The sequence below is a fragment of the Osmerus mordax genome, chromosome 16 (assembly GCF_038355195.1).
Source record: "Osmerus mordax isolate fOsmMor3 chromosome 16, fOsmMor3.pri, whole genome shotgun sequence".
Lineage (NCBI taxonomy): Eukaryota > Metazoa > Chordata > Actinopteri > Osmeriformes > Osmeridae > Osmerus > Osmerus mordax.
Window position 1 is genome coordinate 4,761,580 of NC_090065.1, and position 22,905 is coordinate 4,784,484.

General features: G+C 44.5%; 1 protein-coding gene across 1 annotated transcript in view; it reads left to right on the forward strand.

Annotated features, from left to right (window-relative positions):
• Positions 1-22,905, forward strand: part of astn1 (astrotactin 1) — a 105,207-nt gene that overhangs the window by 76,335 nt on the left and 5,967 nt on the right. Inside the window, exons 16-19 of the mRNA XM_067252555.1 lie at positions 12,646-12,914; positions 13,225-13,358; positions 13,677-13,828; positions 21,446-21,581. Of these exons, the coding sequence (XP_067108656.1) occupies positions 12,646-12,914; positions 13,225-13,358; positions 13,677-13,828; positions 21,446-21,581 (691 nt within the window). The remainder of the gene's footprint in view (positions 1-12,645; positions 12,915-13,224; positions 13,359-13,676; positions 13,829-21,445; positions 21,582-22,905) is intronic.

Genomic DNA, 22,905 nt, shown 5'->3' on the forward strand with positions numbered 1-22,905 from the left:
AATCTCGTTTTCCCTCTGTAACCCCACAACTCCTTCTGAAAATAATGAGTTTGGTTGTGTTGCAGCGTTTGGGGATGCAGAGCTGTATACCTTTCTATTAGTCGAGGCTAAGCGGAGAAGGGAGGCTGGGGTGAGAGCACAGCAGGCTGTGGAGTGATGGGAGTAATTGGCATCACTCCATCCTGCACCCCCACCCCCCACCCACCCCGTCCCAGTAAACACCTCCACCACCACACCCCTACATCCAGGAACTGTCGACAGGAAGTCTGCCTGCTAACGATGCGCCCTACTGCTCTGCGTAAGCGCTGATGGCAGTCATGAGGCGTCACGGCGTGATTGGCCAGGACCCGGCACCATTGGGGCTCCTGTCAAGGGCATCAAATCCCGCCAATAATATGATGAAACAGGTGCAATCCAAATACTAAATGGATGCAAGCACTTGTAATCCACCTGTTTATTATTGTCAAAGGGGCCACGCTTCATTCAACTGGCAACCCCAGCCACTTTGTATTTACTTCATGTCTGGTGCAGGCATGCTTTAAACAATTGTTGATGTGAGTTCATTACGGCGCATAACTGTGCATCAACAAAATGGCACAAAAAAAGACTTAAAACTTAAAACACAGCTAAATAGGGAGTCCTCAGACCTCAGTTCTGCCATATGCCATTTGTGTGAGAATCTCTGGCTGTGGATCATAAATCCAGTGGGTGTTGGAATAGCTGGGCACAGGGTGTGTGCCCCTCTGACTGTCATTAGCATTTGTTTGCCTGTCCATCAGTCTACACTGCTGCTTGAGAAATTATTTTGTGCCGGTCTTGCTTATTAGTTATTGATGTCCATGGTGTTCTCCTGCAGACATCCTCTGCCACTTTTTGTGGGAGCCCACAGAGTACTCAACCAGGTCCCAACAATAACAGCAGGTCAATCACGATGCGGTCACCACGACGCATCAGCTGCCTTCATATTACTAAGGTTGAGTACATTCCAGCTACAGCCGCATACACGTAGAGCAATATTCTCCTCTCTTGAAATGAAATGTCCTATCTCTCCCATCCCCCCCCCATCTAAATAGATCTTTACATGTTTGCCTACCTCTATGCTACCAACAACAGATTTAGCCCGCTGTGCGCTGTACGGTACTGAACCTCAGTCATGAAATATTAACAACCTAAATGCTGGAAGCCCACCACCAGCAGGCTTGTTTAGGCTTCGTATTGTAATGAGTGGATCACCCCAATAGTGTTTCGGTCCCCACCCCCCACCACCATGACATGAGAGAGCAGGGGTACCCCCCGCCCTGTCCCCCCACTGTGAGAGTCTGGGTAATGAAGATGACATCCTCGAAGCGCGATGCTGCCGGTACATTCAGCAGAGCCATCTGAGGATAATATCCTGCAGAGAACACACATAATTTATTACTGAAAATCTAATCACCTCTTCAAATGAGTTCCATTGGAACTCATTAGCCAGTTTGATGAAGATCGGCCCAGACAATAAAGTAAGCCAAGAGAAGGAACGAGATACGGTGGAGAGAGAGGGAGGGGAAAAGGAGGGAAAGGAAGATGATTTGCTCCGAAATATCGGGGATCCTTGAAGCCCGACGATATGTATCTCAGACAGACATTTGTTTTCGGTATTACTTTTTTTCTCTTGTTTGTTCACTAGATCAAACATTCCTCTATATGAAGAAGAGCTATGAAACATATTTGAACAATTTTTTTAAAAATCTTTTTTGATAAGATGTCAATTGGTAACTCACTGTGTTTACCCAGGTTTTTGAAGTCAGTCTTTCACTTTGTTTAATGCAATGCATCCAACTCAGCTCTGTCAACAAAGTGTGTACTGTATTTGTCTTCAATTTCCTTTTAAAGTCAGGATCACAGGAAATAGATCGTCTGATATCTAAACATACCTGCTTTAATGCCAATTGTGTCTTGTTTTCTTTAAAAGCTACCCTTCTTCCCAGAGTACCACATGGCAATGCACCCTCGCTGCTGAACCCGCTCCCTGTCGAGCACTCCCTGCATCCCCCCCACCACACTCAGGAAGAAGACAAACTCAAGTCCGCTTCTTTGATTTTTTTGTTTGTTTACATTTCATATGAAGCCGCTATACTTTCCACCCACACACAGTAGCGTCCAGAGAATGAATCTCTGATCCCATCCAAGTAGAAAAAAGTATTATTTGCGATACGCACCTCAAAGACGAAGCAAAGAAATTCCTACTGTGCAGCCAGGTTATAGAGAGTCTTTCAGTGCTCCTAGGAGCACATGACACTCTTTAAACTCTGTGTGTATGGGATCAGTATTGCATATTAAACCGCAGGCAGTGTAGACGAGTGACCTGGTCTGTTTTGTTTTCGTCGCGTCTTGGCTGTAAATGGGAGCACATGTAATCAGGAGCTGGAGGCAGTCCCTAAGTCCAGAGCATCGATCTCCAGGATTGAAGAGTCAATCCTAATTGAGGATCGTAGAAGTGAAGTTGAATGCTGGCCTGGGCTTTGAGGAACCCTAAACCCCTGTTAACTAAGATGGATGGAGAGGATGGCTAGTGTGGGCATGAGAAGGATGTGCGTGTGTGTGTGTGTGTGTGTGTGTGTGTGTGTGTGTGTGTGTGTGTGTGTGTGTGTACTCAGCCTGTCCCTGTTCTAGCACCTGCAGAGAGGCGGAGGCTAGTGCTAGCTGGCAGTCTGTGCCTCAGCCTTGAGTGTGTTTCTGAATAAGAAGCAGCACATTGGGCAGTATTCACCATGATGGTCCAGTCTTAAATCACAACCAGATTGCACCAGCTACAGAGTACGGGCTGGACTTTCTAGCTTTTAGACGGTTCTTGGATCAGGGCTTGTCATTAGTTTGCCACTAGCAGTGGATTGTTCAAGGACGGCATTTTTTTTTCCTGGGCATGCTGGCTCTCTAACAGGAGAGGTAAAGTGGTGCTGGCACAAATGCACTCTAATTGTGTGGAGTAGTTCCCCCCTGCTGGAGTGCAGCAGGCGGGCATGGCATACTGAGTTCCAGGGGAGGGTTGACCGTTCAGTCATTTCACACCCCAGACACCTGTCCTACTCTGGGGGGAGCAGCTGGAAATGGGTCTGCCTGCCAGAGGAGTAATAGATACAGGGAGGGTAACAATGTTCCCGCTTCAAGACTTGTCCTAAAAAACATTTTATTTTTTGCTCCGCAGGTTGGGTGGCAGAATATGTAAAACACTAGCACTGTTTGAAATAAGCTAGGTAAAGCATCCCATTCCTTGTAGATATTAAATGTGATTAACTTAAAGAAAGAAAAAAAACTGTACTTGGACTGGAGGTGAAAGTAGTTCAGACACTCCTTAATTATGAGCATGGGAAAATGCATTTACGGTGTCTTCTAAGGTAAATTAGAGATGCAAGTGAATGAGTATTAATGAGCTATGAGTTCAAACTAAGGAGAAAGGAAATGACTGTGTAATGTGCCTTCATCCTCAGCTAACAAGAATGCTAATACCTATCCCAGTTCTAATTTGGGAGCTTCGAGGTGTGTTTCATTGTGCACCTTGCATTTACAACCCCCTCCCTCTCTGTCTCTCTCTCTCTTCTTCTCTCTGTCTCTCTCCCTTCCTCTCTCTCTCTCGCTCTCTCTCTTGCTCTACTGTAATAAAAAAGTGATTAGCACTTTTTCGTGGCATTAGAGACACCAGAGCCTTTGGGCGGTGTGTTCCACTATAATTTCTTTGTTAATTGCGTCTCTGGGGAAGCGAGGGGAGTGAAAGCCGGGGGGAGGGCTGCCACACTCACAAACTGGCCCCGTTTTGGGTCTCTCTCCCTTTCCCAGCCTCTTCCTCTCCCACCTTTACTTTAGTCACCGACTCCCTCTCTCGCTCGCTCCCTCCTCCCTCTCTCGCTCCCTCAGACAGGAACATGCACATGAGGGGAGACTGAGCTCCTCTCAGCCAGCTCACCAGCTCCATGATTTATGGCACAAGACACATGAGGAATCTTTAAACAGATACAGCGCCCATCATGAGGTGAAAATATGCTGCGAGGCAGTAAGCGTCTTCCTTTCCCCCCCCTCCTGTGGTGAATTACGAATGTCTGGAGAGGCTCTCTATTCCCCCTGGGGAAGAAAGAGGCCAAGTAATACTGGCCCCAGCCCACGCAGATGGAAACAGGTTCTGGCATGTCGCTATTGATCTGTGACAGAGCTGCTGACAGACAGATGTGTGGAGACTGGTGGGAGGTGGACACTTCCCACCTTTAAATTCGGTCAGAGGCTGACCATCGCCTGGCTCTCGCGGCGCGGCTCGCAGGGCGCGTTAGATGTGCCGAGGTTTTCGGTTGAAGCTCGAGGAGAACTGACAGCATGCGAATTCGATATCATATCACACGCGATAGCCGACGCGTGTAGCCTCACGCGAGAGGTTTCCGCGCGGCTGTTCCCGTTCTCTCGTGTCTCCCGAGGCCAAATCAAAGGTTTGGATTCTGCCCACGTGCTCCGCCAGCTCGGAGAGGGATGACATTTATCGTCGGCGCCCGGGAGGAAGATCAGTGCGACTCAAACCCGGGTCTCCTTGATAGGTGGTCGTCGTCACAGCATCAGTGGTGGCGAGGGTCGGAAAAAGGGAAGGTTACAGCTCTTCATCCGACGTGACGGTGTGCCGGGGAGGAAGAGCAGGTTGTGCGCATCTCTCGCTGTCTGTGTGAGGCGCCGACCCGTGACTGAACCCGGCCCACAGGGGGGCTGGTGGGCCGCTCTTCCGGATCAGCGCCGCTCCACGGCCCGACCCGGCTGACCCCTGGACGCTGAGGCGTCCCGCGCTCCCACCCTGCACTCCCAACCCCCGTCCCACTGAGACGCCAGACGTCACGGCAACAGCGTGTAAGGAGACCACTGGATGACATTAGGAGAAGTCTTTTGATTTTCCAGCAGGTGAACTTGTTGACCTTGTCAAAGAGAACCCCCCCACTCACACACACATGTGAGATACAGAATAAACCAAGGCGTGCAGAAGATGTGCCTATAGGGTGTGACGATTGCCGGAAAGAATTGTGAGATCAACTGTGGCAACAGCAAGGATGAGGAAGATATATATAGATGCTAGGGTAAACATGATCAGAATGTTCTCCTGGCCATCCACTTCACCATTGTTGTCTCGCCAGATATTGTCTACCCACACAACAACAGCTACAGTGCAGTACAGGAGTTGGGCTCAGGGCACAGAGAGCAGAGCAGGCTAACCTAATGTCCTGTCATCCTCTATACGACTGTACTTTGAGTATAACAGAAGTGACTCATGCCAACGCAGCTTCATGATTACCAGGCGAGACTCATCTCTTTTCTCCACGCCTAAGTGGAAAGTTTCAGCCTAAAACTCGGTGATGTATGGGGCCTCTCCAAGACCAGAGTGATTGGACGAAGCATCAAGGCAGGCGGGAAGATGGACATTTCCGTTGGACTACAGGGGAGGCAGGGTTCGCAAGGTTCAATGCTCAGTGCTCTGATGTATTCGCTCCATAGAGCAGCATAGAGCCCTTCCCCCTGTGAAGCAGCTAGGTGGAGGGAGATGTCAGCCAAGTGTGGGGCAGAGATAGGAAAGTTCCAGCCACAGTCTGGAGATCTTGGCTCCCAGATAGACCCTCTGCTCCAGGACTCCAGTCGATCGAGGGCAGATACCAGTGAGCTGGTAAATACCACATCCTAGGTACAATTAGATCTCGGTGTCAACTGGATGGAAAATTTATATGTGATCCCTGTCAGATGTAAAAAGCGGCGAGAGCCCTTCTGTTGCTGTACAGCAATAATATGAATTGAACATTCAGAATGCCTGATTATGCTGTAGCCCTTAAAATGATGTTCAAAATGCTGACATTTTGAACATAAACTGTATTTGTCAACATAACTTATTAATGAATGGAGCTTTATTGCTCATAAGAGGGCCCTCTTCTTTCATCTTATGTTCCTCCCTCTCTGTCCCTCGAGAGTGAGACATTGACTGGGGAAACCATCAGAGATGTTCTAGCGCTCTGTAATCACATTGATTAACCTTTTTTTACCGGCAGCTCTCCGAAAAAAGTGTGAGTACGAACAAGTGTCTGTGGGGCCTGGAAACGAAGAAGTCGGCTTAACAGCAGTTCCTTCTAATATAATATACATACATTAGTCATGATTGTCTTCACAGATCTTGTCAGGTATGAGCGCCAGCGTTTATGTCCTTCAAATTGAATTTGTACTGAAAGGAGAGTTTGTCATAATTATCCAACATGGAGCTGCAATCAGGTTTGGTTAGAGAGTATGTGATGGGGGTTTTTCACACCTTTCTTAGATGCTTGATTGAAAACAAGGTTGACAGCTTCACCGTTTCACACTCGATAGAACTTGCTAATGACAAATCGGCCGAGAGAAAACTAAAATAAAAAACGCAAAAAAACCAAACATCTTCACAGTCACTCAGACCGACTGGAACCACGGCAACACCAAAGTACCGCTTTGATCTCATATTAGAAAACGAATGATGACACTTAGGGTGGTGATTCACTGTGTGAGTGTGGTGGTGTTGGAGAGAGTGGTCTGTTTTTGCTGATGAAGATTGATTGATCAATTGAGTTCTAAAGTGTCAGTTTGCACATCGACAGGGGGTAAACAGGCCTGTAACTATTGATCCTGGCTGCCCAGGGTGAAGTGGCACAAGCAGCATCTGGCCTCGGAATTTTAAGCAGCCTGCAAATTTGTTCTGAGTACGTCTTGGGGCTCCACTGTGTGCACAGCCTTGGCAGCGATGTTTACAAACACAACATCGAAGGGCGTTGTGTTGCTATTGACACGCTAATGTGTATTCATGTTTTGGGATGCACCTGCATTGCTGTATAAACTGAGACTGAATGGAAACATGCTGTTTTATCGTCTTTTTAAGATTCCAGAATGCAGCCCGGTAGTCTTGACAAGTGTTCCGTCTTGTGTGTGTGTGTGCCCTCGCGTATGTGAGTGTGCGACCACCCATGAGTCAGGGAGCTCCAGAATGAATTTCTTCCCGGACCAACCACAGTTAATTTGGGGTCCTATCAGTTGCCTTTGATAGATATTAATCGACTTTTCCCCTCGCTCCTCTCTGACCTAAAGAGCGACTCAGATGTCAGGTGGTAATTACAGGGCTACTTTTTGATCTGCTTAATTACTGATATTTCCTGCCTTATTGATTGGTCCCGAGGAGAATGTTATTTTTCTCCATCGGCCAGGCCAGCTCCTGTGGCGAGCAGCACACTCAGAAATGTGACCCTGGTCTTATTTATAACCATTAAGAGCTTAGCCAGGCAAGTGGAGTGGCGAACACACAGCCTCCCGCTGCTTGGCTGATGTAGAGGAGCGACCGTAGGAGTGGAAGGGGCATTGGAGCTCGAGAGGAGAGGGATTTCCAAGCCCACAAATACATACAGGAACTGCACTTGCGGAAATTCATAAAAGGGAAGGCTGGGTTTTGGGGCGTCCTAGCATTTGTGTGGCAGTGTGGGTGCGTGTGTGTGTGTGTGTCCGCGCTTGTTTTCTTTCACACAAGCTTGTGTGTGTCAAGCCCTAGTGAAGATTGAGGACGAGCGCTGGCTGGTTGCTATGTCAACACAGGGTGACCCGGTGGTGCGTTTGACAGAATGGGGTCTTCAAACGGGGACCTTATGTGGCAGTCTTCGCTTGGCCTCTATTACTCATTTTGGAGGTCAGGACTGATGCGGACCTTTGTGAGTCCTATTTTATAATTAATCTTTCACCTGTGGAGGTTTGCTGTCTCCCTCGGTAGAGTAACAGACACCACCATCAGCCAACAGTACATGAACACCATGGTCAACTGTCATCCTTCTGTTTCAGTTCATTTGTACAGCAACATTACAAGGAAATCCTGACTGGAGACATTTCAAAACAATTCTGTTTTGTGTCTTTTTGAGGTCATGACACGACCTGTCAAAAAAATTTTCAATGACATTATGATGTATTACATTATTTTGTCGTAGTGAGATCAAATTGGGTTTGTTTTAAACTGGTCTTATAGAAGATGATGAAAGTTAATATTGTGGGCTGCTGCACTGAACGTACCCTTGTTAAGATTCATCTTGTCACTATGACACCGAGATGGTAGGAGAGTATATCAACACCTAAAACCCTTTTAATGAAAAGTGAGAAAGGAATTTCCACAAGTCCAAACAATTCCTCCATGAACTTTGCACAATTTCTCTCTGTCTTAGCCAGGGAACACGTTTTAATAATTCAATATTGCTTTTTTCTCTGTCGTGCTGTGAGCATTTTCACAAAAACATACCTCCTGTGGCTGTAAGTCAGGTCAAGAATGTTTCATTTGTTCCAGAAGATGAAGAACTAGTGAAGATGATATTTTTGTCTCTTACCGTAACCCCCCTTGATCGAAAGCCACCCTTCCTTCCATAGCTGTGTCCTACACTACTTCACATGACTAGACTCCCCAATACGGCTTTTTGTTCTGGGGCTGCAATATAAGATTTCTTTGACTTGCAGGTATTATTTTCTTTCGATTTTTTTTTATATATAGTGCACTTTTCCACTTAATTAGGGGAAGTAAAGCCGTTTGGATTACTACCGCAGTACCATATTGTATGCGTGAAGGTCATTGCGTCCACCAAAAGTGTAAGTGATAGTAGCACAGGTGATGGAATGGGCTGTGTCTGTCTATATAATCTGTCTGTGAAGAGAATGCCAGCTGCTAGACCCACGAGGACAGATAAGGCCTCCAACCACACTCCACTGGCTGGAGAGAAAAATGAAATAAAAGCTCTCTTCTGTCCAGAGTCCAGACCTGCCGCATCTCCCGGGGCTACTAGCACCGTGTTCAAAACATTTGATTAGACTGTAGCACTGTTGCTATGGGCCTTTGCAATGATCCTCTCAGCTTGCCATGAAATGGATGCCTCTGGTCTAGATTTCAGGCAGACAAGCCCCAGTACGGTTTAATATCATATTACATTCAGAGGGAGTCAAATTGATCTGATATTCATAAAAAAAACATTGCTTCCTCACCCTTTAACGGTCAGATGGCTCTCCCCATGTGCTGGATTTCTCTCCCCTGTGAACCTGTAAGACACCAGCTGGGAAATAAAAGCTGGGAATATCCAAACAGTATCATAAATGCCGCTCAATTTCAAGCTTACAGCCAGCTGTGTGTTGCCTCAGCATCTCTGACCACCCCGTGGTTTTGACCCATTCTGGAATTGCTATTGTGCACTTTCAGTAGTCTTCTGTCTTCCAATTGTTGTAACTGTTATCTCCATCTTTGACAATCCTTTGGCTTTCAGGTTTGTTTCCCAAGCCCAGCTAATGAGGGCTATCCTAACATTGTTTGTTCATATCCTGTATATATAAGACTGTGTTAGTTACTGTAAATAGTATCTTTATGAGCTTCCTCACCCAAAAAACTGTGCAGAGTCCATGTCCATTTACACAGTGTGGAAACAGCCACAGGTGTAATCTCAATTGGAGAGGAAGAACCTTCCGGAAATTGCCTTCAGTTTAAGCCCTGACAAACACTCAGTCTGGTGTGGTATGCTGAGAGGTCGAGAGCGCAGGGTGGTGCTGGGATTTGGAGCGTCAGCCAGACTCACCGTAGCCTCTTTCGAAGTCCATGAACAAGACGTCCACGGGCAGGCCCAATCAACGGGAAATAGATGCCGGTGCTCCCGCCTTGTGTGCCGCGGCCTAGCGTTCCATTAGGGTCTGGAGAAGGCTGTCAGTTAAGCCTCGGCGCGGGGCCCCATGGCTAAAGTGCAGGGATAAATCAGCCAGCCGGAGATTGAAGGACTGGCTGACTGGCCAAGAGAGGTTAGGTGGTGTAAAGTCAAGGCTTAGTATTAGTATGTAAACACCTCGTTCAGGTTTACGACGGCGGCTGTCAGGTCATCTATATTGCTTGTATACTGTGGGAGCCTTGTATACTGTCTCTCGCTCGCACAGAAATCCTTTAGTGGGAATATAGGAATGGGACAGCAAGCATGGTTTTGTTGCAATGTTCTTAGCTGAGTGTAGGGGCTAGCACGGCGTGCCACTGTGAATTATCTGGTACAAGCAGCATCTGCCTGAGAAGATTTGGCTGTCAAAGGGATTTGTTTGAGAGCTCAAATGTATTCTGTTCCTGGGATTCTGTTTCGACTATGCTAGATATACCCTGCACACCACGCTCTGCTTAAGCACGTGTCACTGTTCTCTTTATCAAACCTAAAAATAAATTAAAAATTTTCAAACTTAAAATAATTTCCACACCAACCGTGATAGTGTGATTGTCGGTATCATATTTATACTCTGTGAATTCGGGGTTCTTATGTTAGCTGGAAACCATGATTAAACTGTATTTTACAAGATTCCTGCCCAATTTCAAACCCAATGATTCTCTGCTTTTCTAGCTGCAGTACGACAGACCCTACAGAGAGATATGATTGGTTTTTCATTCCTCACTGGTGTGTGTCTACCCAGTGACACCATAGCATCACCTAGTGGTGATGGCCAAGTGGAAGTACATATCTGTATGGGAGGTGGAGAGAGGCACCACGGTTACATTTTACAGTCTGTTTTTTTTCTTCTTCTTTCTACTGGTTCAAAAGAATCGTCAAACTTTCACCTTCGCAGCATCTAGTAATTGGCACCAATCTGAAAATGGAAAACCTTCAGCAATGCGACTTCAATCTAAACATGTTGTTCCTTTTTGAAAGGACTGCTGAGGATGGAACGTGAAGATGACACAAGTGTCTTTGTCAGGAAGAGAGAGGGAGAGGGAGAGGGGGGGGGGGGGGGCAAGTCCAAAACGAATTAGATTTAATGGGATGTTTTCTCTGTTCCTAGAAAGTTATTTGTCTTTGCCGCATTTCACTTGTTATTCGTTCTATTTTCCTCATAACTGTCTGGTTTCAGATTACATCTCATATGTCAAAACAAATTGATGCAAGTGTAGGTGAGTGTGTGCACGTTTGTGTGTGTTTGTCTGTGTGTTGTGTACTTGTGTGTGCGTGTGTGTGTGGAGGGGTAGGTGTAGACTGAATGACATTTACACTAATCCCCCATAGATTCTGTACCACAGGGGACAGTAAACAATGTTCCTCACATAGTCCAGACACTGATCTTCCTAGCTATTGCACCACTACTCCCCAGTACATCATAGCATGCGAGGCTGTCCTTCCAACTCTCTCTGTCCTTAACAGTGACATGGTTACAGCCTGGCAGCCTCGTCAAAATGGCAGAGCGTGACCTGAGTCGCTTATACTGGCGTGTTGGACATGGACTGTGGCTTCCCTTTGATAATTAAGGCTGTGTCACAGCCTGCACTCTCTTTATCTCTCTCTCTCTCACTCTCCTTCAGGGCAGACAATGTTCCATATCAGAGGTCCAGCTTTCACGCCACAGTGATGTGTCCTGGTAGATTACCCATTTACATACGTGCCATGGTTAGCTGGGCTCCAGCTAATCAGCAGTATATATATACATGTCATGATTGGCTGATCTCCAGTCCATGAGTAGAATTTGCATCCATGTTCCCGGGTTATAAGAGACCGCTCAGCCCATCTGACCCAGCCAGAGGCCCAGCATTGTGTGTGTCATTCACCTCAAGGGCACTTCATCACCGTGTGGGAATGTGTCCGGGAAGAGCGATAGACAAACTTGTCATCTGTCATTGTATCTGATCATGGAAGGGGGAATTTACTGTTGGAGCTGCTACTTGAGAGCTCATTGAGGGCTCAAGGCTTGAAACGCATATAATGATCTGTCTGTGTGCTCACCGGCTTGATCTGGGTTGATTGATTGAGCGAGTGAAGTGCTCTCGTTCATTCATAAGCACAGGCGCATGTTTAATTTCCCTTTAGTGTGGCACGAGTATGTCGTCAAAGTTTAAGGAATTTCTCGTGTGCGCGTGTGTCAGTGTGTGTATGTGTCTCCATGTGGGGGTGTGTGTGTGCGAGTGTTTTTGTTACTGTGTGGCCACACGTGTGTGTGTGTGTGTCCATGTGTACGATGTGTGTTTCGGTTTTACCCTGTTGGCTCATAAAGCCATGTCGTATTTCATCAAAGCCAACTCCATGACAAGTTATCCCCTAATTGGCTGTTGGGCTTTCAAATTGCCTGTGCATGCTCACAACTCAACACTATGACGGACTAGTAATGTGGAGCTTTTTTCAAAGACAAACTAAGAAAGCTTTGTGTTTAACTCAAGTCTTCCTTCAGAGATGGCTTTGAAGCTCGGACTGCTTCGAGTACATTAGATGAGGCAGCGTAATGAATGGAGCATAATGCAGTGCCGGTTGTAACATAAATTGATACCTTTTTTTTGTGATAGACGGCCTAACTTAAGTAAATATTTTGAGAGTGCAGATGTCAACGTTGTGCTGAGGCCTTAATTGGGTAACAAACTTTCGGTAACTTAACGATAACAATCGCTGGGGTTTCAAACTTTTCACAGACAAGATCTCTTCATCATACTGCTAGTAGTAGTATATTAACACTACTATGATATACATTATATACATATGTATATATATATACATATATATATATATATATATACTACCAGTTAAACCAACCCTCACCTCACTAACCCTCCACCCTCTCCTCAGGGCTCCTCCCATGAGAGAGTCCTACTCTGTAGTAACCGTCCACCTCCTCCTCTTCCAGGCAACTCTCCATCGGAGGAGTCGGAGGAGCGGGACAAGGAGCCGCGCACGCTGACCTACCCGGCCTACATCGCCAGCCTGCTGGACACGGGCGCCAAGCGCCTGGCTGCCGGGGTGCGTATGGAGTGCAGTAGCCAGGGACAGTGCCCGCGGTCCTGCCACCTGTGTCACATGAGCCCCGGGCCCGGGCGGCCCACCGAGCCAGTCCTGCTGCAGATCACCAAGGCTGGCCCGCTCTACGAACTGGTCTCCAACAACGAGACTTACCAGGTACGATGTGTCTTTGTGTTTCGAGTGAACATGGGAAGCTTTTACTCTCAAAAGCTGTAGCTCAATGATCAAACACAGTTTGCAAACACCTCACTAACACACCATATCTCAACACCTCACCAACAAAGGCTACCATACATTATGTTGTAAAACAAGCAGTGTGAGATAACATCAATATGCCCGGGAGTAGACGACCAAGCAGCTAATAACCCCACACAGAGAGAGAGAATACTCTATCGATGCCTGCCTTCCCCATATGGTATCGACAGTATTTTAATTCCCATCCTCTCCTCCGCCCTCCCCTTCTCAGTCTCTGATGGAGGCCATGATGAGTATCCTGTGGTGTTCCGGGAAAGGTGACGTCATTGACGACTGGTGTCGCTGCGACTCCGTTGCCTTCGGGACTGACGGACTGCCCATGTGTGCCCCTCTCCCACAACCCAAGTGAGTCCAACGTATCTGTTTGTTGTTGTTATTTGGGAGGCCACAGGGGGTGAAGGCTGAACAGGAGCGACAGAACGGGCGGGCAGGCTAGCGGTAGGAAGTCATTGTCGGGAGTAACAATCAAATGTGCACCTGCTGTGTAGATACCAGGTTCTAACCAGGAAGTAACTTCAGTTCTGTCGAGCTTGGGCAGATATTGAGCTGCATGCTAAGGAGTAGGCATATCTTGGGAAGCCATTTTGAGAGAAATGCCACACATTGAATATTACTAGTCAAATAATGTGTGAACAACCCTTTACCTGAGTGTGTCTCTCTCAGGCTTAGGCTCTCCCACTCTTACGAGCCCAGCAGCTCATTGGTCATCATGGAATGGAATCATACAGAGCCACCAATCGGGGTGCGCATTGTCGATTACGTCATCAGCCAGGAGAAAGTGACAGAGAGGATGGAGCACTCGAGGGTAGAGACAGGTATGTTCCGGATTCTTACAGTACATCTGCAAACAGTCATTTAGCATCTCTGATTATTGAATAGTACATATTCGATATTAAGATGTAGTTTTGTTTACAACCACAAGATGGTGGTCAATGACTGTGATCCTGATGTTCACATGCTTGGACCACTTGCTGGTAACATGTAGCTGAGTGGAGCATTTCTGTCCTGGAGTTGAAAGTTCATTTCAGTCCAGCATTGGATATTTTAACAAAAATTACTAATGGGTGCAAAGTACAGTAGATCTCAAAGAATTAATTGCCAGCTTCATCCTGCACTGTCAGTGTCATTGTGTAGATTGTCATCATTAGCACTGCAGGTTTTTCCCTTTGAAGCAGGTTCATGCATTTATAGTCTGCTTCATCACATTCCTTGATCATTCTGGAACCTATACATACACAACACATGTCTGTTTGCACTCAGTGCCCCCATACAGGAGTAAAGCTGTTGTTAGTACGTAGAAAGACATACAATGAATAGCTCAGTTCTCCTGCGCAGTAGGGTAACATGTTTCACGAGTGAGGCCCATTAGATGTGGAATACACTCCGCAACAGAATCACATCCCTACTGTTAAAATTATCCCCATTTTGGAGAACCGAGATCTGGTTTTGACCAAGGCATGAATAATATTTTTTTGGGTAAACAATTTAAATTGTACATATGTCCCAGGAAAATGTATACTGTATACTAACGATATATATATATTTTTTTTATTCTATTTTTTATTACACATTTTTTTATTTATGATTTTATGATTTTATTTACCTATACACAATCTGGAACTATGAGGGTTTTAAAGTTTCCCTGTTTGATTGACTTCTTCAAGGAAATACACCTTGAACATAAAAGCAAGCTGTCGTGGCTTCACTTCAGTATGCTGTAGGGTTTTGGGACCACCTAGGGAGGGAGAGCTCTCTGGAAGGCTTGTAGGGAGGTGTGGTTCTGATTTAAACTTTCAGTCGCCCGACTGCCTGACTGTCAGATTAAACATGTGTTGAATAAACCTCAGATGAACGCAATGCAACTTCACAGATCCGCCCTGGGCCTCCTTTTCTCACTGTTCTCTATCTCACTAAGTCTGGCTGCTTCTACGGCCAACTACTAAGTTATTATGTAAAACATACCTCTGCGGCTGGGAGCCATGTGTGGGAATCACTCCTCCTACAGAGAATGTTATCATTTGGATGTGTGAATTATTCTTTCCTCTCTTCTTTCTCATTTGGTAAAGGTAAAATACTGGACCACAGGACCACATTTTTATCAACACATTGATTTAATTAAATTGTTAAAGATACTGGGGATTATAGAATATTAAAACTGGGACCAACAATCTGACAACTGCTCATCTAAATATTTATGTAAATTGCTGTGACACAGCCAAGTGTTGGGAGACACGTATTCATCCTTGATGGATGATCCCCATAAAGCATATACAAATCTCTCCAAAGGTCTCATAGGTTTATGGGTTTTGTTTATGGCTTCCCTTAGTCTAGTTTGAAAAGTCAATCCCCTACATGGAAGAACCAAAAGTCAGGTTAGATTAAGTCCAAATGTGGCATTGTGAAAATGTGATGATTGATGAGGAAACACTATCACACAGGTTAGGACATACTAGGAGCCAGAACTGCTTTCCCCCCCCCCCCCCAGTCTTGCTGTGGACACCAGCCCTTCATCTCTGTTACGGCTGGATTTGAATACAACTCAAAACAGCTTCTTTGCCGTGTTTACTGAAAAGATCTGATCAGGTTCCATGGAACGTCAAATAAGACCAGGACAACATTTCTCACCCGTTTTCAGTTTCTGGGGATAATAACAAACACATGAACAATCTCTCTGGTCTGAGAGACGTGGACAACATTTTGCTTTGTTTACTCTAAAACAAATATGGGGGCCTGTCATGTAAAAGTTGTGTACCTGTCATTGTAAAGCCATGTACCCGTCACTGTAAACGTGTGTTGTTGTCGTTGTACTGTAAGGTCACTTCCTGTAGCTTACAGTGATTACATAAGCTTCTACCAGCAGGTCTTTTCAAAATATCAGTGTATCATGGCTAATGATTGTAACCTGTTCACTGTGACAGAGGCTGTTTGTGTGCTAATCTCCCAACGTAATGGGATACAAGCACACAACTTGACATCATAGTCCCTCGCCCAGATGTGGAAGCGGACTGAATCGGAAGTCTGCTTTCAGTCATCACACCCGGCCCAGCCAGAGTGGCTGCCTAAACAAACAACCGGCCCCGCCAGAGTGATGTCAGCACTTTGATCACCCAATAATGGCTGGGTTTACTCAGGGGTCAGTGGGACATGACATCCAATCCATAAACAGATTACTCACAGCCATGTGGCTGAGGCTGGGGTGTGCCACACTACCTCTCTTCCTCCCCTGTTAAAATGGTGACATTACCAGCGGATAGAGGGGGGGTGCCTGAAGGTGGAAGACAAGGTTTCATACCAGAGGAATGTTTCCACCCAGCGCCTCGCCTCGCTGCCTCGGCCTCAACGATGATGTCACCGCCTCATGTGTTGGGCAGGGTCAGGTGCTGAGGGCAGGTGCATTACGGAAGCTGGCAGCAGCCCTGGATGGACTCAGAGACCCACACATGGTCGGAGAGAACAACCTCCAGCTGGGAGAACCGCAGCCACCTGGACACGGCCAAACTCAGACAGGTCTCCTCAAACATCATAAAAGCACTGTCTCGATCCATCATGTGGAGTCGGGGGGCTAAGGTCTTTATTGAGGCAGACAGTGTTAGGACATAAAGTATGGTCATGGATCTATAAATTGTGAAAATGAAGTGCGTCTGGCTGTGGCTCGCCTCTCGGCTTTAAAGTCCAGTCTGGTGATTTGGTGTTTGCCATCCTTAAAGTGTGGCTCAGATGAGGGGAAGCCCACATGTACTGTAGCCTGTGCCCCATCTGGGTTCTGGGGCCATGGTCACCCTCTAGATCATTTTACACCACAAAAACAAACATGCTCATACCAGACACAGGGCAAGGAAATGAATTACTCAGAAATCCGGTTCCAAATTGTTGTAACTAAAGATGCCAATTATGTGTGTTGAAAGGAGTAGTCGGATTAATTTCATAGTTCTGTTTTTGTATGGTATCTGACTGTTGTTTTAGTTATTTGTTTGTATAAATGAAGAGCCGATCTATTCATATGATCTGCTACAAGCAATGGTTATTCAACAGAATCTGTTTTCAGAATTTTGCTTTCTCATGCACCCCATTCGAGAGACTATACTGTGCCATTATACCATTATGTTGGTTAACTTCCTTAGTGCTACAAGGTTTTTACCTAAATTTGTTTTGCAAATCTAGATTCCACATTGAAGCACGCAATCTCCAACTGCTATCAATTTGGAAAAATATTGAAGTGTGCGTTTTTGCTGACAATTTAACACAATTCTGAGGCAATAATCTAAGGCAATGCTGTACAAATTATACCTGTAAGCAGCTTGATGACGCAAATGGCAAAATAGGGGTGAGTATCAAAGGCAGTTTTGTGAGAAATAACACGCAGGTTGAAGTGTTCTTCCTCTATTTCTCCTACCACATTCTTAAAATGACACTCCCACCTTCTCCACTCGTACAATTAAGCTTTTATTTCCTCTTGTTGCTCTAAAAAGACAATAATTTCCATGTGGAATATCAAGGATGTTAATCATTCATCAAGTGCCAAGAAGCAACATTCGACAAACTTTTGTTGTCCATCTCTTGCGTTTTGTTCATCAAAGTAGACAACAAGGTCCAGATGTTATTTGTTGAGTGTTTGCACTGCTGCCAAGTCTGCTGGTTGCATATAAGTTTGCTGCTTTAATAGAACTGGTAAAATTCCTAGCAGTTTGGACAAGGGCTAAGTTCCATGATGTATTAGGGAGCTTTAAGGTTTAGATGTTTACCTGTTTATGAACAAAAGAGCCTCTGTCTGTCTGTCTTCCTCTCCCTCTCACTCTTTTATCAGGAAGAACAGTTCATCAAGTTCAGACCCCGGGCTTCTGTAGAAACACACAGAAACACGCCTGTGTCGGTGTCGTAGCAACTACGATTTGTGTTAAGAATAAAGGCGGCATTGCAGGCCTGGATTCAAGCAAATCCCATGTGGCAACTGTTGTTGTAATTCCCTAGATCAAGACTACTGGCACATTGTGTCAAGGGATTTTGTGAGGCTGTCGACACTTTAGGAAGACTTAGGAAGAGAGAGTTCTGCTAAGTTATCAATATAGAAGTCTCAGCCTACAGTAGTAGCTACAAACCCCTTCAAAACAGTGCACTGATATTGTATTAACATTGTTTTTTGTTTTGAAAAGATGACATGCAGTGGCTATAATTTTTTGTTGTTGTTGAAAATGTTATGTTGGATGAAACTGTTCCTTTAAGGGCGCTGTCATTCAGCTGGGGTTGTTTACATTGAGAATTCTTTGGGTATGAATGCTGGGAAACATCACCCTGTGCCAGGACGTTTGAAGTGAATTATTGGTCGTTTCACGTTCTAAAGTTGTGCAGTCTATTTTGCTGACTTTCTGTCCCCAGCCAGTGTACTTCACGCCGTTTATTAATGAATTGGATAGGTGCCTCTGATAGTCGTTGTCTCATCTTAAAGGGAGGGGAAGATGTGAGGGGAAAAAAGTAACTCACAATTGAATTAACCATCATATCAATCATTCTCCAGTCAGGTCTGGTCATAGTTGGACAGATGTTCAACTCTTACTTTGTCTTGTGGTAGTGCTGTCGAGGATATAATTAATTGTTACCAGTTACTATATCATCTACTTTTAAATTGAGTGCTAAAGTAGGTGAGATCTTCAGTTAGTCTAGACCTTAACATGTCATCAAGGCATCACTGGTCAACACTGTCGCCTTAAGAAAATGTGGAGAGGGCATTGTCCTGTATGAACTTTGCAGAACAAATGAAATACTGTGGCGTACGCTTAAGAATGTTAGAGAGTGTTTACCACACACAAGATTTGATTTATTTAAACATATTCTCTCGTAAATAAATACAATGTTAAGAACTTTGTTGGAGTGATCTCCTTGGTTGCAGTCAGTATAAATTAAGGATTATTTGAGTCTTGTAGCATTTTTTAGGCTGAACTTTTGATTTATTAAGAGACAGTGCATATGAAAATGACATGTTGGAAGGTAAGTTGACCGTGCCCTCTGGGCAAAGCTATGCTATGATTAAGGGGTATCACAAACAGTCTGAAATAGGAATTGATCACCCCTTGATAACCACTGAGACATCCAAGTGGTTTTATAAAGTATCTCTCTGGGTCTGAACACTTTCTTTGATAGGACTCCAGAGATCTTTTATTTTCTCTGTCTGTCAAAAGTCATGTTCCCAGAAACAATGTGCTTCTTTGATAGCCATAAAAGGGAGGACATAGTGTAATAGTGGTTCTCTTTGCATCCATTCCACCATGCCGAGTCTAACACCACTGGGGTCAAAACACAGTTTCTGTCTCTTCGATGTGTTTGAAAACAGATGCTGTTTTAAAAGGAGGTTGTTGATGTTCTGTGAGTTTATAGAAATAGCTTAAAGCCAGAATGGCACAATCATCATTTGCTGCAACCCTTGGACATGTGTTTGCTGTATTAAGATAGAGTTACTGCCTTAAACAGAATAGCTGTAAACCCAAGAATATTTGCTGTGCATTATCGAGAGAAAAACATCAACAAATATTATACCAATTTGAGAACATTTAGTTACCATGGAAATATTTCTGATGTATAGAAAATGCTGCGCAATGAGGTAGAATTGGCCACATGAAAAAGACTTGTAGTGAAGAATAAGTTTGATCATAGTGAATTGCAACAATTTTTATTGCTCATGTTACTCTGATGATTAGAGTCTAATCAAAAATGTTTGATACCTAACTTTAACCCAGAACACAAAAGTGCATTACTTAACCCTTACCCAGAGAACATGAGAACAATAACTACTGTAATACGAACATTTGGGTCATTGTTTACAAATTAATGTTCAAAGCAACAAATTGTTATTTATTACATTCAGATATGAAAGTACATTTTAGCTGAAGAAACTGACATGTATTTCAGTTGAAATAGTCTAAAAAAACTAAGTGTACAAGTAATCGTTTGCAGTAATATACAGAGGGTTAGGGAGTACCTTTCATAGTTATTTATGCACTTTAGATACAAAAACACAATTACAGTGGAATGTATACTGTCACCTTTGAAATGTTTTAGAATCACTTTAAATCACATAGAACTGTTGCTAACATTTGTTAAGAGCATTTATAGCGGACTTTCAATAATCTACCAACAAAGTAAAGACCGAACAATGGAACCACTGTACTTTCATATTTGTAAAGTAGCCTATCCAAACCTGTCTATCCACTAACCCAAAACCTACTTCTTTGCCATCTCAGTTTACTCTTTCAGGCCGATCTTTATGTTCACATACTGAGTCTTCTTTCTCGCACACAAAGAGAGAATGTGATAAAGAAATGCAATGAAGGGTACTCCTTGGTTACAGCCATGATAAACTGAGGATAATTGTTCTGTAGATATAGCATTTTGTTGGTTGTACTTTTTGTACAAAATTGGGACGAAAATAGTAGTAAAGTAATTCTACATTTACTTTTCATCACAGTATATATACTATATACTGTATCCTTTACAATATACTGTAATACTGACTAATAATACAGTCAAGCAATACATGAATATAGATCACTTATATTGTATGTTTTCCTATTTGAAATAAACTGCAGAAAAACTGAATATATTTCCCTGATTCCCTCCCAGTGGTCTCCAAACTCCACTTCCTCGATTCTAGGCATATATTCCAACCAGCTCTGCAATTAATATGCTAAGTGGTACAATCCCTCACAATGTCACTTTTCATTTTAATCTTTCACTTTTTCATCACGGCTCTCCTCTGCAGGGTTTCGGTGCAAAGTAAATATTTCTCTGTGACAGCTGGTACACACTATTTTTTTCCCCTCCTGTGTGTTTTCCCTGGCACAGAGCTCAGTGTTTTTACCACTAGGTGACCCAGGGGCTTGTGAGCAGGTTTCAGGGAGGACATGCAGAGGTGGCCCCCTCAGAGACCTGCCTGTTCCAAACAGGCTTTTCTTCCTCTGAAATGCATAGCCCCCGTCGCAAGTGCCCTTTGACGCATGCAACCCAGCTGGGAAAACACCTTGGCTGCCACCCTGTAATGAGAACAAGCCCAGCGTATTATTTGAACCTAGCAGAGTAAAGGGTTTTTGCTCCAGGAGTTGTTTTGGCTGCCAGCCGTTCGTGTTGTTCATGGTGTGTGCCCCTGTGAAAACTGAAAACACGTCCTTCAGTGTCATAGCCTAGAATGTGATGGATGAACTGTTGTCAACAAAGAATATTCCTCTTTTGACAAATCTGCTGGACATAACATCCACACGCTTGGGTATGTGTAAAATGTGTAAGACTTGGAATACTCCATACCAACATCCATTTTTACTCACTTTTACTTGTTAACGTAACATTCAATAATGTCTAAATAGGTAGGTTATAGGTAGATTATTTGGTAGAGTAGGCGGATGGATCGCTATGTGCTGGTGATTAACAGGTTTTCCTCTCCTAAACAGAGACCGTGTTTAGCTTTGTGGATGACATCCTGTCTGGGGCCAAGTCTCCCTGCGTAATGCTGGGGGATGTCCCCGACCTCCTGACTTCATCCATCAGCATGATCATCCGCTGTCTGGAAGCCGACACCACCTACATGTAAGTCATTAACAGCATCAGTGAATGTTAGATTAATTCAGAATAATGACATGTAATGGGAAGTCAATGTGGAGGGCTGTTGGGAGATTTATAAGAAAAGGATGCTGCTACAACTCAATAAAACAGGCTTTTTGAATTGCCTATGGGATGAAGAATTTAATGGAAACTAATCTTGGAAATAACAAGTGATGGTTAAGAAAGGGATTTTTTTTAAGTGACTGTGAAAATCACAGGCCCTCCCAAAAACCTGAACTGACTTGGAAGTGTGTCAGCACATGCAGCTTAAGCAGCTAAATTTGCATCCTCCAGGCTTCAATTTGAACATTAATACAAAATAAGCATGTAGTCCTCATCAAAATGACTCACAGCATAAATATAGGCAAACCAAAATTGCAGATGAATTTCAAGTTATGTTGTATCGTAAACGAGCGATATTACATTTGGAGGTTAGAAGTCATGGTAATGTTTGGTCGGCACCAAAAACCGGAAAAATAATAATAATTTGGTATTGTGATTTCACGATGGGTGCCATGTGGTTCAGCTCAGTGAGGTAATGAAGTGCCAGGTGTGAATGGCTGCAGTTTAGAGTTGTTATTGTGCGCTACTGGACCTGAGAGACTGGCGCTCTGTGGTGGTCTCCCCTGCAAAAACTACAACCGTGATATCCTGGTGATGTCAACCCACCACAGAGGAAGTCCTCTGTGAGGTCAATGTTGTGCTGGTGGCCAAAGGGTTTTTTAATGACAGCATGGAAGGCTTGACAGTGTGTGTTTGAATGTGTGTGTCATTGTGTGTGTTCTAGGTCAGGGTATAATAACATGGGCCAGAGGCAGTTCCCCCATCCGGGACTCAAACACGCACCCACAGCGGCTCACACACACGCATGCACACACACACTCAGTACCTTCCTCATCTGACAGTCTACTGTACTTCACACACATGCAGTCACTTACCCCACACACGCTCAGTAAACAGGGGAGCCACGCTGAACACATTAGAGCAAGAGAAGAAAACCATCTTGAGCACGTTGTGTCTTCAAATGGTTTTGATGTATAGCAATAGGCCAATCAAAACCACATGCACTTTATCTTTACATCATCCTGCTTCTGGTCAGTCTCCCTTTTGGCAGACTGTTCATCACAGCATTTAGGGGTGACCTTTGATTGTTTTAAACACTCGTTCTGTTATAATTACATGGACTTGATGGTTCACTGGTGCAGTTTTACTTAAATCAGTTGGAGTTGACTACCGGTAGATAATACATAAATCTGTTAAATTGCTGGTTCAAACATCTAAAACTACTTCTGTGAATTATGTATATTTG